The sequence below is a fragment of the Macaca fascicularis genome, chromosome 14, assembly GCF_037993035.2.
Source record: "Macaca fascicularis isolate 582-1 chromosome 14, T2T-MFA8v1.1".
Lineage (NCBI taxonomy): Eukaryota > Metazoa > Chordata > Mammalia > Primates > Cercopithecidae > Macaca > Macaca fascicularis.
This window is the reverse complement of record NC_088388.1, coordinates 85,386,533-85,400,221: the sequence shown is the minus strand read 5'-3', so window position 1 is coordinate 85,400,221 and position 13,689 is coordinate 85,386,533. Positions and strand designations below refer to the sequence as shown.

At 37.8% G+C, this 13,689-nt stretch overlaps 2 protein-coding genes across 13 annotated transcripts in view; one reads left to right on the top strand and one right to left on the bottom strand.

Moving 5' to 3' along the window:
• Window positions 1–13,644, top strand: part of ME3 (malic enzyme 3) — a 321,404-nt gene extending 307,760 nt beyond the window's left edge. For all 8 annotated transcript variants that reach the window (XR_012423600.1, XR_012423598.1, XR_012423596.1 and 5 more), the window contains 2 exons: window positions 122–216; window positions 11,672–13,644. Coding sequence is in view for 3 of the 8 variants with exons in the window: in XM_074015035.1 (XP_073871136.1) it covers window positions 122–184 (63 nt within the window). In the remaining 5 variants the exon portion in view is untranslated. The remainder of the gene's footprint in view (window positions 1–121; window positions 217–11,671) is intronic.
• Window positions 2,580–13,689, bottom strand: part of HIKESHI (heat shock protein nuclear import factor hikeshi) — a 46,451-nt gene continuing 35,341 nt past the window's right edge. For 4 of the 5 annotated variants that reach the window (XM_065528828.2, XM_015435583.3, XM_005579283.4 and 1 more), the window contains 3 exons: window positions 11,081–11,232; window positions 3,864–3,982; window positions 2,580–2,935 (listed from right to left, as the gene is read on the bottom strand). In XM_065528828.2, coding sequence (XP_065384900.1) covers window positions 2,881–2,935; window positions 3,864–3,982; window positions 11,081–11,232 — 326 coding nt within the window. In that variant the 3' untranslated portion in view covers window positions 2,580–2,880. The remainder of the gene's footprint in view (window positions 2,936–3,863; window positions 3,983–11,080; window positions 11,233–13,689) is intronic. The other variant, XM_074015038.1, reaches the window with a different exon arrangement.

The following is a 13,689-nucleotide window of genomic DNA, read 5'->3' as shown; positions in this document are numbered from 1 at the left end:
AGAGCAAGACCCTATCTCAAAAACAAACAAATAATCAGTTGTGACAAAATGGTCAGTTGTAATTTGGGCTTGTCATTATTGAGAATAATCATCATCACATAAGCAAACCCTTTTGTTACAGGTGACGAATCCATACAGGTCTGCAGCAACCTCAACTCTTGCATCCTCAGAAGAAAGAATTTGACTGTGGGGCATGAAGTCGAAGGAGAAACAAAGGCAAGTTTTAGAGCAGGAGTGAAAGTTTATTAAAAAGCTTTAGAGCAAGAACAAAAGGAAGGAAAGTACACTTGGCAGAGGGCCAAGTGGGCAACTTGAAGGACAAGTATGCACTTTGACCTTTTGACTTGGGGTTTTATATGCTGCCATACTTTCAGGGTCTTGCATCCCTTCTCCCCTGATTCTTCCCTTGGGGTGGGTTGCCGCATGCACAGTGGCCTGCCAGCACTTGGGAGGTGAGCATGTGCAGCATGCATATTGGAGTTGTAGGCACGCTCACCTGAGGCGTTCTTCCCTTTACTGGTGGAATGCCCCCAGAAGGTCACATACCAGTTAAACCCCGCCATTTCACCTGTCAATGCACAAACTTCAGCCCATTTGCCAGCTCCTGAGATCCTATTGGGAAGGTACTGATCACCAGTTTCAATTTTTTTCTATCTATAAGGAGACTGACTTTCCCTGGTGCTGGCTGTGACCAATTATTATTTCAGAGAGACAGTTAATAATGCCTTGACCATCACCTCGTGGTTGCCTGACATACTTGGTCAGGCGAAGCCCTCTCCTGCCCTGCTCATGCCTGACTAGCCACCTACTGTAACAGTTTGACTGAGAAACTGACAAAAGCACAGGCATAAAACAGTAATGGCATTTAAAAATTATAAAATGCTATTTTACTTTTAAGTGTACACATAATTGTACTTCACAATTCAGATACTAAAAAGGTTTTTTGAATTTTTGTGAAATAAATGTAAAAGCCAATAAAAATAATCAAAGGCCTTCCAAGTTCTCTAGGAAAAACATCAATTAAAAAATAGCATAATTATTTTGTAAAGTCATTTTAATTTCATTTGTGTATCTTACATGTAGCATGTGTCAAAAATTCCTTCCTTTTTAAGGTTGAGTGATAATTTCATTGTATGTATATACTACATTTTGTTTATTCATTCATCTGTCAATGGATGCAAACCTACTTTTACATGGCTGAAAAAACCTGATAAAAGCCTAATGGTTCAGTCGTTTCACCACAAAGGTCCTTCTTTTCTTTTTTTCTTTTTTTAATAGACTTTTTTTTTTTTTGAGACGGAGTCTCGCTCTGTCACCCAGGCTGGAGTGCAGAGGCGCAATCTCGGCTCACTGCAAGCTCCGCCTCCCGGGCTTACATCATTCTCCTGCCTCAGCCTCCCGAGTAGCTGGAACTACAGGCGCCCGCCACCTCGCCCGGCTAGTTTTTTGTACTTTTTAGTAGAGACGGGGTTTCACCGTGTTAGCCAGGATGGTCTCGATCTCCTGACCTTGTGATCCGCCTGTCTCCGCCTCCCAAAGTGCTGGGATTACAGGCTTGAGCCACCGCGCCCGGCCAATAGACTATTTTTAAGAGCAGTTTTAGATTCCAAAACTTATGTTGAAATTTTAACCCCAATGTGGCAGTACTGAGAGGTGGGGCCTTTAAGAGGTGATTGGATCATGAGGGCTCTGCCCAAAGGTTAATAAGTTATCATCACAGGAGGGGAACTGGTGGCTTTATAAGAAGAGGAAGAGTGACCTGAGCTGGCACAAAAGCATGCTCAGCCCCCTCACGGTGTGATACGTAGCACTGCCTAATGACTTCAGAGTTTCTTCCCCACCAGCAAGAAGGCTCTCACCAGCTGCAGCTCCTTGGCCTTGGAATTCTCAGTCTCCATCATTGTAGGAAAAAAAAAAAATCCTTTTCTTTATCAATTACCAACCCGGCACTTTGGGAGGCTGAAGTGGGAGGATTGCTTGAGCCCAGGAGTTCGAGCCTAGTCTGGGCAACACAGTAAGACAAAACAAAAACATCAAAAAAATTAGCTGGATGTGGGGGTGCACGTCTGCAGTCCCAGCTACATGGAAAGCTGAAGCAGGATGAGCACTTGAGCCCAGGAGGTCATGGCTGGAATAAGCTGTGATCACGCCACTGCGCTCCAGTTGGGACAAGAGAGCAAAACTTCGTCTAAAAAAAAAAAAATTAAGTCAATAAATTACCCACTTTTGGGTATTGTTGTAATCAACAAAAAATGAACTACTAACCGTCCATTAACAAGAAGAATCCTATATTCTACACATAAATGCCTACCAGTGTTAAATGAAAGCTCACCAATATGGCAATTTTATTAAACACATATGAATCTGCAGATATAAAAAGTGACAGCCAACCTGCATTAATTGGAAAAACTGACAATCTTAGGAAATAATCTCTGAAAACAATTTTTCCATATTTAAAAATGTATATTTCATATGTTTTTCAAGTCTCCCAAATTTTGAGATAGGTAATTGAAAAGTTAACTACTCCAGCAAACCACTGTTTCATTTCAATAAATGAATGATTACACATGCAATGGTACTTGGCACACTACTGTTGGGCATAGGCTTTATTTTTAAGTAAAAAAATGAATCATAGCCAAAACAAAATGTTTTGCCCCTGAATAGTATTTTAAGCTTAAGGGGAAAAAAGTCTTTAATGATGAACATATTTTCATTTTTCAATGTTTTTAATTTTTAATAAAGATTTTTAATTAAGCTTCAGTCACTAAGCAGTTTTTACACTTAGGTTTCATGATCCTTTGACTTCGGACTTTCAGATAGAGTCAGTTATCTTCAAAACATGACAAATTTCAGAATCCATTAAAAATTATTTTATTCAAATTATGTTTTCCAAAAGAGAGGGTTCTGTGCTAGTCGTCTTTGAAAGTTTTCATACCTAGAAAAGAAAACACATATATTTACATTCACAAGAAAATTAAAATAGGATCTTTCATTAACTGCCAAATGACTTATCCAAAACAATTTTACATGTCATTTCTAAAAAGCTATAAAAAAACTAAATAGGTAATCTGGAAATGTAATTATTCTTATAAAAAGATGGCAAGCATAGAATTTAAATATCAGAGCAGTTTTGATTAGCTTTTACCAGAGAGCACAAATCATAAGAAATTTTAGTAATTGTTTATCTTCTGCAAATTTAAGAGCTAGAAGGGACCTAAGGGAAAAAATCAAATTGAACTCCTATTTCCTCATTCCATAGATGAGCAGATGAGAGAAATTTGCTCAGGGTCACATAGCTACATTATGCCAAAATTCAAACCTAGTGCATTCCAATGCTGTCCATGCTACACCATGGTACCACTTCTCAACAAACTCTTCCTAGGCATCCTCCCATCACTAGGATACTCAAAGTGAAAAGAAATATCTATAAAACACAGGAAAGTTGGAAAATAGATTCATTAGCCATTCATGTTCAGGGTGCAGTATAAACTACTCTTGTACCCTAAAGGTACATGTTTACTACAGATCAAGATCTTCAAAACAGCAGAAAAAAATGTTTTGATTGATATTTCAAGTCTCATAGATGGTACCTCTAAGTGAAAATATGCAAATATTTATAAGCTTTAATAGTGGTCCCTAAAACAAAGGCAGTTATATTTTCCTGTCTTTATAAATTCATAACAAAATATTTAGGGTAAGAACTGTTTCTCATCAGATCTCTATAGTATATACTTCAATAGCATGCAGTGCTGATGTTCATAATAAAAGAATATGTTTAAATGTCAAAAAAGGAATATATTCACAGGCAAAATAGATATTCAGTTACAAAAGCCTTAATATTAGAGACAGAAAATGCCTCATACCATTTCAGAACCACATTTGCTGGAATGAACATTTCAGATGGGCTTGGTGTCATCTGGGCCTGAGAGACAGCAAATGATGAAGCAAAATTGTAGAAATTGTCCAACATCTTTTGTGTGAACTGAAAAGTTGATAATAGATTAATGGATTGTACTAAATACTTCATTTAGAACTCAATATTTTTAAATTAAAAATGTTCTCACATTAACTTGTTTATAAGGAGTGTCAGTTCTAAGACAGTCTAATGCTGAAAGTTGGCTGGGTGCAGTGGCTCATGCCTGTAATCCCAAAACTTTGGGAGGCTAAGGCAGGAGAATCACTTGAGGCCAGGCGTTCAAGACCAGCCTGTGCAACATAGCAAGGCCCTGTCTCAAAAAAACAAAATTAAACAAATGAATAAAAAAGAATGTTAAGAGTAATCATACATACAATGACATTGTGACAATGCTACTCACTTTGGGGAAAAAAAATTTTTTTCTTCAAAATATTTTCTTTCATCTCCACGTCTCCATCCACTATGTCCCTCCTCAACTGTCACTCTCCTCAAATCAACCTATTTTCTCATATAAAATAGTAACCATCTCTAAGAAGTCTTTTACCTGCCAGAAAGATATTATAAAGTAGCAACTGGTTATTTCCATTGCTGGAAAGAAGATGAAGGCAGCACTATTCCGTTTCCTCTGTTTCCTAATCTGTTTCTTTTCCTTGACTCTAAAATGATCAAATTCACTAACATACTCCAAGTCTCCTTGGTAGAAGCTAGAAGTAAATGGATTCATATTTCCTGAGAATCAAATGGGCTTAAGTACTAACCCTAAAAGTAACTGAACTTCTGAAGGTAATACTGCCTTTTACTCACTCAAAAATAATCTTTCCAGCATCACTTTCTCAAAAATACGAAATCAGCCATGCTATCTCTTCTCTACACCAGAGAAGTGGTCTTATTAGGTTTTTTTATTTGGTTGCTTAATAATATGAAGGCAGTATAATCCAAGAGACTCTACTGTGAAGGCACTTGATTAATATCAAAAGTTCAGTAAAGTCACTATCAGTTTGTTTGTTTTTGAGAGAAGATCCCACTCTGTCACCCAGGCTGGAATGCAGTGGCACAATCATGGCTCACTGCAGCCTTGACCTCCCAGGTTCAAGTGATCCTTCTGCCTCAGCCTCCCAAGTAGCTGAGACTATAAGCATGCACCACCATGCCTGGGTAATTTTTTATCTTTTTATAAAGACAGGGTCTCACTATGTTACCCAGGCTGGTCTCAAAATTCTAGGCTCAAGCAATCCTCTCAACTCAGCCTACCAAAGAGCTGGAGTTACAGGCATGTGCCACTGTACCCAGACTCAAGTCACAACTAAAAGATCAATGTTAGGAAAAAAAAAAAATCAACAGCAGTCCTCCACACCAGTGACAATAATTTTTAAGTTAACTTTAAAAAGATTCCATTCAGAATATAAACAAAGCATTTTCTCCAATACCTAGAAAAAATGCTAAGACAAACTAATAAGATTTTTGTGGAAAATACAAAGACTACTGACGGAAAAGAAAACAAAAGGACCTATATATACCATATTCAATGGAAAGATATACCATGTTCAATGGAAAGATACAATATGTCACAAATGGGAAGACAATGTGGTAAAAGTGGCTGGCCAAATCTCCCAAAATTAAACCTATATATCCAATGTTATTACCAACAAAATTCCAACAAGGTTCGTCATGAAACTTGACAAGCTAATACTATTTCATGAAACTCAACAAGCTGATATAATTATTATGAAGAATACCTACACAATTATTATGAAGAATACCTATACATATTTTGATGACCATGAGGAGGAACTTGCCCTACTGGCAAAGAGACAGGCAAATAAACTAATTGGAATAAAAGACAGAGCCCAGAAATAAACCTAAGCATATATGACAAAGATGCTATTACTCATGGTAAAAAAAAAAAAAAAAAAAAATGGGACTAATTACTCAATTAATGGGGCTAGGACTAGCTTTCCATAAGGGGAAAAATAAATTTAATTCCCTTACCATACTGCACACAAACATATTCGAAAAGTAAACCTTAAGGCTTTAAGAACTGTAAGAGAACATCTTAGGCTCTGCTTGAGGCCAGGAGTTCAAGACCAGCCTGGGCAACATAGCAAGACCCCATCTCCACACACACACACACACACACACACACACACACAGACACACACACACACACAGACACACACAAAGGGGGCGGAGAGAGAGAAGAGAACATCTTTATATCTTTACATATCAGGGTAGAAAAGGATTTCTCAAACATTAAAAAACTCACAAATCCACAAATCATAAAAGAAACAATACATTTATCTATATACAAATATAGTATATCTGTATGTAAAAGTCACTATAAGCAATATTAAAAGACAAGCACCATGCTAGAAGGAGAAAAATGCAATGTATTTATAAAGGATTATTATCCAGAACACATAAAGGCATCTTAGGTTCTTTTCCCAAAAGACTAAATTTAAAAAGTGCCAAAAGCAATACAACAGAAAATTGGACAAAATATATAAAGTCAATTCTTATAAAAGGAAACACAAACACAGTCCAAAAGTGTGCAAAGATGCTCAATATCACCACTAATCAAGAAATACAAACTAAATATGATATTCTAATTTTCACTCATCAGTTTGGCAAAATTTTAAAGGTCTGATAAATGTTAGTGAGAACATATGGAAAAGGAAATGAAAAAAACGGTGGCTCATTTATACAATGGCACACTATGAAGCAATCAAAACAAAGTCTGTTCCATATATCAACATAGATAAATCTTTAAAATAATGTTGAGTGAACAACAGCAAGTTGTACACAATAATACTATTTATATTCATTTTTAAAACAAACAAAAGAACAAATCAACAAGAAGGAAAAACAGAGGAACCAGAAAACAAAGGATTCAACACAAAAGAGAAACAAAAAGAATTTCTGTAGTAATGCTGAAAGGAAATAATACCTTGTCTAAGGCTATTCGACAGGTCCAGAGAATAGTCAGTCAACAGTAGAACAAAAAAGAAAGGACAGCCTGGGCAACATAATGAGGCCCCATCTCTACAAAAAATTAACTGTGGGTTTGGTGATTCTTGCCTGTAGTCCCAGCTACTCATGGGAAGATTGCTTGAACCCAGGAGTTTGAGGCTGCAGTGAGTGAGCTGTGATCACACCACTGCATTCCAGCCTAGTCGACAGAGCGAGACCTTGTCTCAAAAAAAAAAAAAAAAAAAAAAAGAATTCCAAGTGGAATGTTTCCAAGACCAATCTGAAACTGCTATGTTTAAATAATAAACTGAATGTGAATTTACACTTAGTAGAGTTTGAGCATAAATTAGAAGTGGAAACATAGAAATCTATGCAAAGGAAAAAAAAGGAAAATGAAAAATGAGGAAAAATTAAAAGTTATACAAGAAATTTAATCATTGTACTACACATAGCTCAGTTCTGAAAAATATTTAATTTCTCATAATATTGTAAACTTTTAATACTGATTTAACAAAAATGTATACTGACAAGGTGGGGAGAAAAGAAGTGTGTACATGTTGGGAAGCGGGGAAGTGAGAGTTTCATCATGTCTTATATTAGTAAATAAATAGAAAACATCTAGAACAGAAAAACTAATAGATTAAGCAAGGTTTTTTCTGATACATGGAAATAACAGACACTAGGAAAAATAGGTTAAAAAAGGGAGGGGAGTTGAAGATCATAGCTTCTAAAGAAGCAGAATGTAAGAGTCATAACAGAGGACAGCTATTTCACATATAAAACTATTTGAGGCCGGGTGCAGTGGCTCACGCCTGCAATCCCAACACTTTGGGAGGCCAAGGTGGGTGGATCAAGAGGTCAGGAGTTGAGACCAGCCTGACCAACATGGTGAAACCCCATCTCTACTAAAAATACAAAAATTAGCCAGGCCTGGTGGCACACGCCTGTAATCCCAGCTATTTGGGAGGCTGAGACAGGAGAATCACTTGAACCCGGAAGACGGAGGTTGCAGGAGCCGAGATCGCACCATTGCACTACAGCCTAGGCAACAGAGTGAAACTCCGTCTCAAAAAAACCATTTGACTAATATCCAGAATCTACATAGAACTTAAGCAAATTTACAAGAAAAAAATCAAACAACCCCATCAAAAAGGCTATGAACAGACAATTCTCAAAAGAAGACATTTATGCAGCCAACAGATGCAGGGAAAAATGTTCATCATCACTGGTCATCAGAGAAATGCAAATCAAAACCACAATGAGATACCATCTCACACCAGTTAGAATGGCGATCATTAAAAAGTCAGGAAACAACAGGTGCTGGAGAGGATGTGGAGAAACAGGAATGTTTTTACACTGTTGGTGGGCGTATAAACTAGTTCAACCATTGTGGAGGACAGTGTGGCGATTCCTCAAGGATCTAGAACTAGAAATACCATTTGACCCAGCCATCCCATTACTGGGTATATACCCAAAGGATTATAAATCGTGCTACTATAAAGACATGTGCACACGTATGTTTAATGTGGCACTATTCATAATAGCAAAGACTTGGAACAAACCCAAATGTCCATCAATGATAGACTGGATTAAGAAAATGTGGCACATACACACCATGGAATACTACGCAGCCATGAAAAAGGATGAGTTCATGTCCTTTGCAGGGACTTGGATGAAGCTGGAAACCATCATTCTGAGCAAACTATCAAAAGGACAGAAAACCAAACTCCACATGTTCTCACTCATAGGTGGGAATTGAACAATGAGAACACTTGGAAACAGGGCGGAGAACATCACACATGCGGTGGGGGGCTTGTCGTGGGGTAGGGGGCAAGGGGAGGGATATAGCATTAGGAGAAATGCCTAATGTAAATGACAAGTTAACGGGTGCAGCAAACCAACATGGGACATGTATACCTATGTAACAAACCTGCACGTTGTGCACATGTACCCTAAAACTTAAATTAAAACAAAAACAAAAACTATTTGACTATTTAAACCAAATACATGCAATACTCCTAAAAATTTGGAGTAACTAAGTAATTAAATTAGAAACATGTTTAAACACATACAGATAGTACTATATATAGTTTGTGGATACACAGGAATGTTTTAAGTACTAAAATATGAATAGGAAAGATATAAAATGTTAGAAGGTAAAAGGAAGAGAAGCAGGCAGCAGTGGGCTATACCTATAACGTCTTAATTTCTTTTTTAAAAATTAGTGGCAAATAAGACAAAAATATAACAGTTAAATCCAGGGGGAAGACAATGGAAGTCTTAATGTATACCCCATTATAAAGAGAGCTCTGTAAAGACAGGTATTACTCTATTTTGTGGACCTATTTGTATCTATGCGTGCTTAGAAATGCCTGGTACAGACCGGGCGCGGTGGCTCACGTCTGTAATCCCAGCACTTTGGGAGGCCAAGGCGGGTGGCTCACAAGGTCAGGAGATCGAGACCATCCTGGCTAACACAGTGAAACCCCATCTCTACTAAAAAATACAAAAAAAATTAGCCAGGCATGGTAGCCGGCACCTGTAGTCCCAGCTATCTCGGGAGGCTGAGGCAGAAGAATGGCGTGAACCCGGGAGGCGGAGCTTGCAATGAGCCAAGATCGCACCACTGCACTCCAGCCTGGGTGGGTGACAGAGTGAGACTCTGTCTCAAAAAAAAAAAAAAAAAAAAGGCATGCCTGGCACAGAGTAGTTACATAATAACTATTTGTGGAATACATACGTTACTCTGTTTTCTCTGTATTTAAAATACTTCATAATACATTTAATTAAAACTATAGTTTTATTTAAAAAACTCAAATAATTTATAAACATGTACAATAAAAAAGTCTTCTTACCCTTCTCCAGGGATAACATTTTAATGTGTATTTTCCAGACACTTTTTAAATATTGTCTACACAGGACACTATGATTATTTTATATTTTCTTTTCAGCACAGCAATTTATTTGTAAAATTATGGGGAAAAAAACATTTTTGAGACCCAGAGTCTGTCATTCTCAATTTAGTCCATTTTCAAAGATGTGACAAATCTACCTTTAAATTCACGACCACAACCTTCAAAAGTGCTCCTCTGGTACTGCCAGGCAAACACATATGGTTTCCCTAATCCATTCACTCCTCCTCTGCTAGAAGACTTATTTAACAGTCTTTTTTAATTTCAATTTCTACTACCTCAATCTTAGCTGATGATCTTCCTTTCTACTTCACTAAGAAAGAAGAAGAAATCAGGAGACAGCCTGCACAAGTTCTCATCACCACATCTACCATATCTGAATCTGTACCCATATATCCGTTATACTGTCTAAAGTGAACACCTCCATATATGCTGCTATTTTCTACTCAAAGACACTGCTTTAGTAGTTCTCCCTGCTCTCCTACATCATCAGTTTTTCCTCTCGACAATAGGCTAGTAAGTCAGGAACAGAAAGACAAATAGCATGACTGATCTCACTTATATGTGGAATCTAAAAGTTGAACTTACAGAAGCAGAGAGTAGAATGGTGGTTGCCAGGGGTTGAAAGTGGAGGGGAAAGGAAAATGAGGACATGTTGGTCAAAGGGCACAAAGTTTCAGTTCAACAGGATGAATAAATTCTGAAAGTTTATTGTACAGCATGGAGAGTACAGTTACTAATAATGTATTGTATACTTTTAATTTGCTAAGAGATTAGATCTTAAGTGTTCTCTACAAAAAAATGACTGTGTGAGGTGACAGACATGTTAAGTAGCTTGATTTTATTTCAAAATACAGGCCAGGTGGAGTGGCTCACACCTGTATTCCCAGCACTTTGGGAGGCCAAGGCAGGCAGATCACCTGAGGTCTGGAGTTCAAGACCAGCCTGGCCAACATGGCAATACCCTGTCTCTACTAAAAAAAAAATACAAAACTTAGCCAGGTGTGGTGGCATGTGCCTGTAGTCCCCGCTACTCAGGAGACTGAGGCGGGAGAATCGCTTGAACCCAGGAGGCGGAGATGGCAGTCAGCCGAGATTGCACCACTGCACTCCAGCCTGGGCAACAGAGCAAGACTCCATCTCTCAAAAACAAAACAAAACAAAATGTAAACATGTATCAAAAACGTATTGTATACCATACGTTATATATGATTTTAACTTGTATATTATACCTTAATAAAGCGGTGGAGGGGGGAGATAAAGAATGAAATGCGTGTTGCATTACCTGAGTGAATGAGTCAACTGAGGATACAGCAGCATTACCTACGGGAGTCTGCTGAGCCATACTGTCCAATAATTCCACTGAAATTCCAATCTGAGCAACAGATGGAGTTCGGACAATATTCATGGCTCCAAAAGGATGTTGGCTTCCTTCTCCTGCAAGAAATTAACATATACCACACATTTCAAATTTAACTTGTAGTCACACAATTTCCTTTGTAAATCTGTAAAGAACCTCTGATTTATATACATGAAAAAGTTTTCTTATGTCCAAGTTTGTCTCTTTTTAGATAAATGCAAAAGGCTAGTTTTTAGCATATTAACAAAGAATAAAAGAACTAAAAGTTTCCCACCAGAAAAATAGCTGTCATTCAAAAATGTATTAAAACTACTGCAGCTAGACACAGACAGTAACAGAGTGTAGGAAAAAATAAATAATTAGATAGAGAAGCCTCCCTTTAGCATTTCTTATAGAGCAGGTCTGCCAGCAATAACTTAGTTTTTGTTTATCTGGGAAAGTATTTCTCATTCATCTCTAAAGACAGTTTTGCTGAATATAAAATTCCTGGTTGATGGCTTTTTTTTTTCCTTTCAGAACTCTGAATATGCCAATCTACTACCCTCTAGAAGACTATGGAGTCTCTGATGAGAAATCAGCTATTAATCTTATCAAGGATCCTTATATGTGATGAGTTACTTCTCTTGATGCTTTCAACATTCTCTGCCTTTTGACAATTTGATTATCATGTGTCTTGGTATAGTTTATCCTACTTGGAGTTTCTTGAGCTTCTTAAATGTGGTTAATGTTTTTCCTCAAATGTGAGAAGTTTCTGAGCATTATTTATTTAAATAGTTTTAGTCTCTTCAGGCTGCGATAACAAAACACCATAAACTGGGTAGCTTATAAACAACAGAAATTTATTTCTCACAGTTCTGGAGGTTGGGAAGTCCAAGATCAAGGAACCAACAGACTTGCTATCTGGTGAAGGCCCATTTTCTGATTCACAGAGAGTGCCTTCTCACTGTGTTCTCACATGGTAGAAGGGCAAGTGATCTTACTACTCTAAGAGTGCTAATCCCATTCATGAGAGCTCTACTCCCATGACCCAGTCACCACCCAGGTCCCTATCTCCCAATACCTTGGGGGTTAGGATTTCATCATATAAATTTAAAAGACATCATATAAAAAGACACAAACATTCACACCATAGCAAATGCTCTTTCCAGCTCTCTCGCCTTTCCTTATGTTACTCTCATTACACTGTGTTGGTGTGCATGTTGGTGCACTTGACAGTGTCTCACAGGTCTCTAAGGGATCTGCTCTTCAAATTGGATATTTCAATTAATTTACCTTCAGAATCACTGATTCTTCTGTCTACTCAATTCTGCTATCTAAACCTTTAGTGAACCTTTCAGTTACTGTACTTTTCAGCTATAAACTCTGTTTAGTTCCTTTTTATAATTTCTATATTGATATTCTCTATTTGATGGTGTATCATTCTCCTGGTTTCCTTCAGCAATTTGAGCATTAATAATGACAGCTTACTTAAAGTCTTTGTGCTTCCTTGGGGGCAGTTTTTGTTCGTTTCTTCTGTATAAGAGCCTTACTTTGTTTATTTATATGTTTCATTATTTTTTGTAGAAAACTGGCCATTTCGAATATTACAGTGTGACAACTCTATAAATCAGATGTTTCCCCCTTCTAGGGATTTGTTGTTGCTGTTTGTTGTAGTTGTTTCCTTATTTAATGACTTATCTGAACTAATTTTGTAAAGTCTGTTTCTTTGTCATGTGTGGCCAGTGAACTCTCTGTTCCATTAGTTAGTAGTCTGCTGGTGATTAGAAAGAAATTTCCTTAAACCTCCGCAACCAAAAAATTCTGCCAGTCTTTGCACATGGGCTCTGCGTGTTGGGACATGCCTTCAATATTCAGCCAGGCAGTTTATAACTCCACCTTAGTCTTCACTTCCTGCTTGTGCAGAGACTTAAAGTGAGCCAGAGAGAGAGCTCTGGGTCTTCTCGGGTCTTTCCTGAGCATGTACAAAGCTCTGGGCATGCATGTACCCTTCTGTGGGGAAAAGAAAGAGATCAGCCTGTTACTGTGTCTATATAGAAAGAAGTAGACATAAGAGACTCCATTTTGTTCTGTATTTGAGATGCTGTTAATCTGTGACCCTACCCCCAACCTTGTCCTTGCAAGAGACATGTGCTGTGGTAACTCAAGGTTTAATGGATTTTGGGCGTGCAGGGTGCGTCTTTGTTCCTAGAAAAGCTAGGTATTGTCCAAGGTTTATCCCCATGTGATAGGATGAAACAACGTTGCTAAAAGGTTTATCTCAAGGCACGGGATTTTCCTTTAAACTTATTCATGTCACAGAGATCCTTGTTCTTATGTCTTACTGCTAATTTCCTCCCTAAAAATGATCCTATTGTCCTGCCACTCCCTTATCTTTAAGATGGTAAAGATAATTATCTATAAATACTAAGGGAACTCAGAGGCCGGTGCCGGCGTGGGTCCTCTGTAAGCTGAGCGCCGGTCCCCTGGGCCCCCGCTTTTCTTTCTCTATACTTTGTCTCTGTGTCTTATTTCTTTTCTCAAGTCTCTCGTTCCAC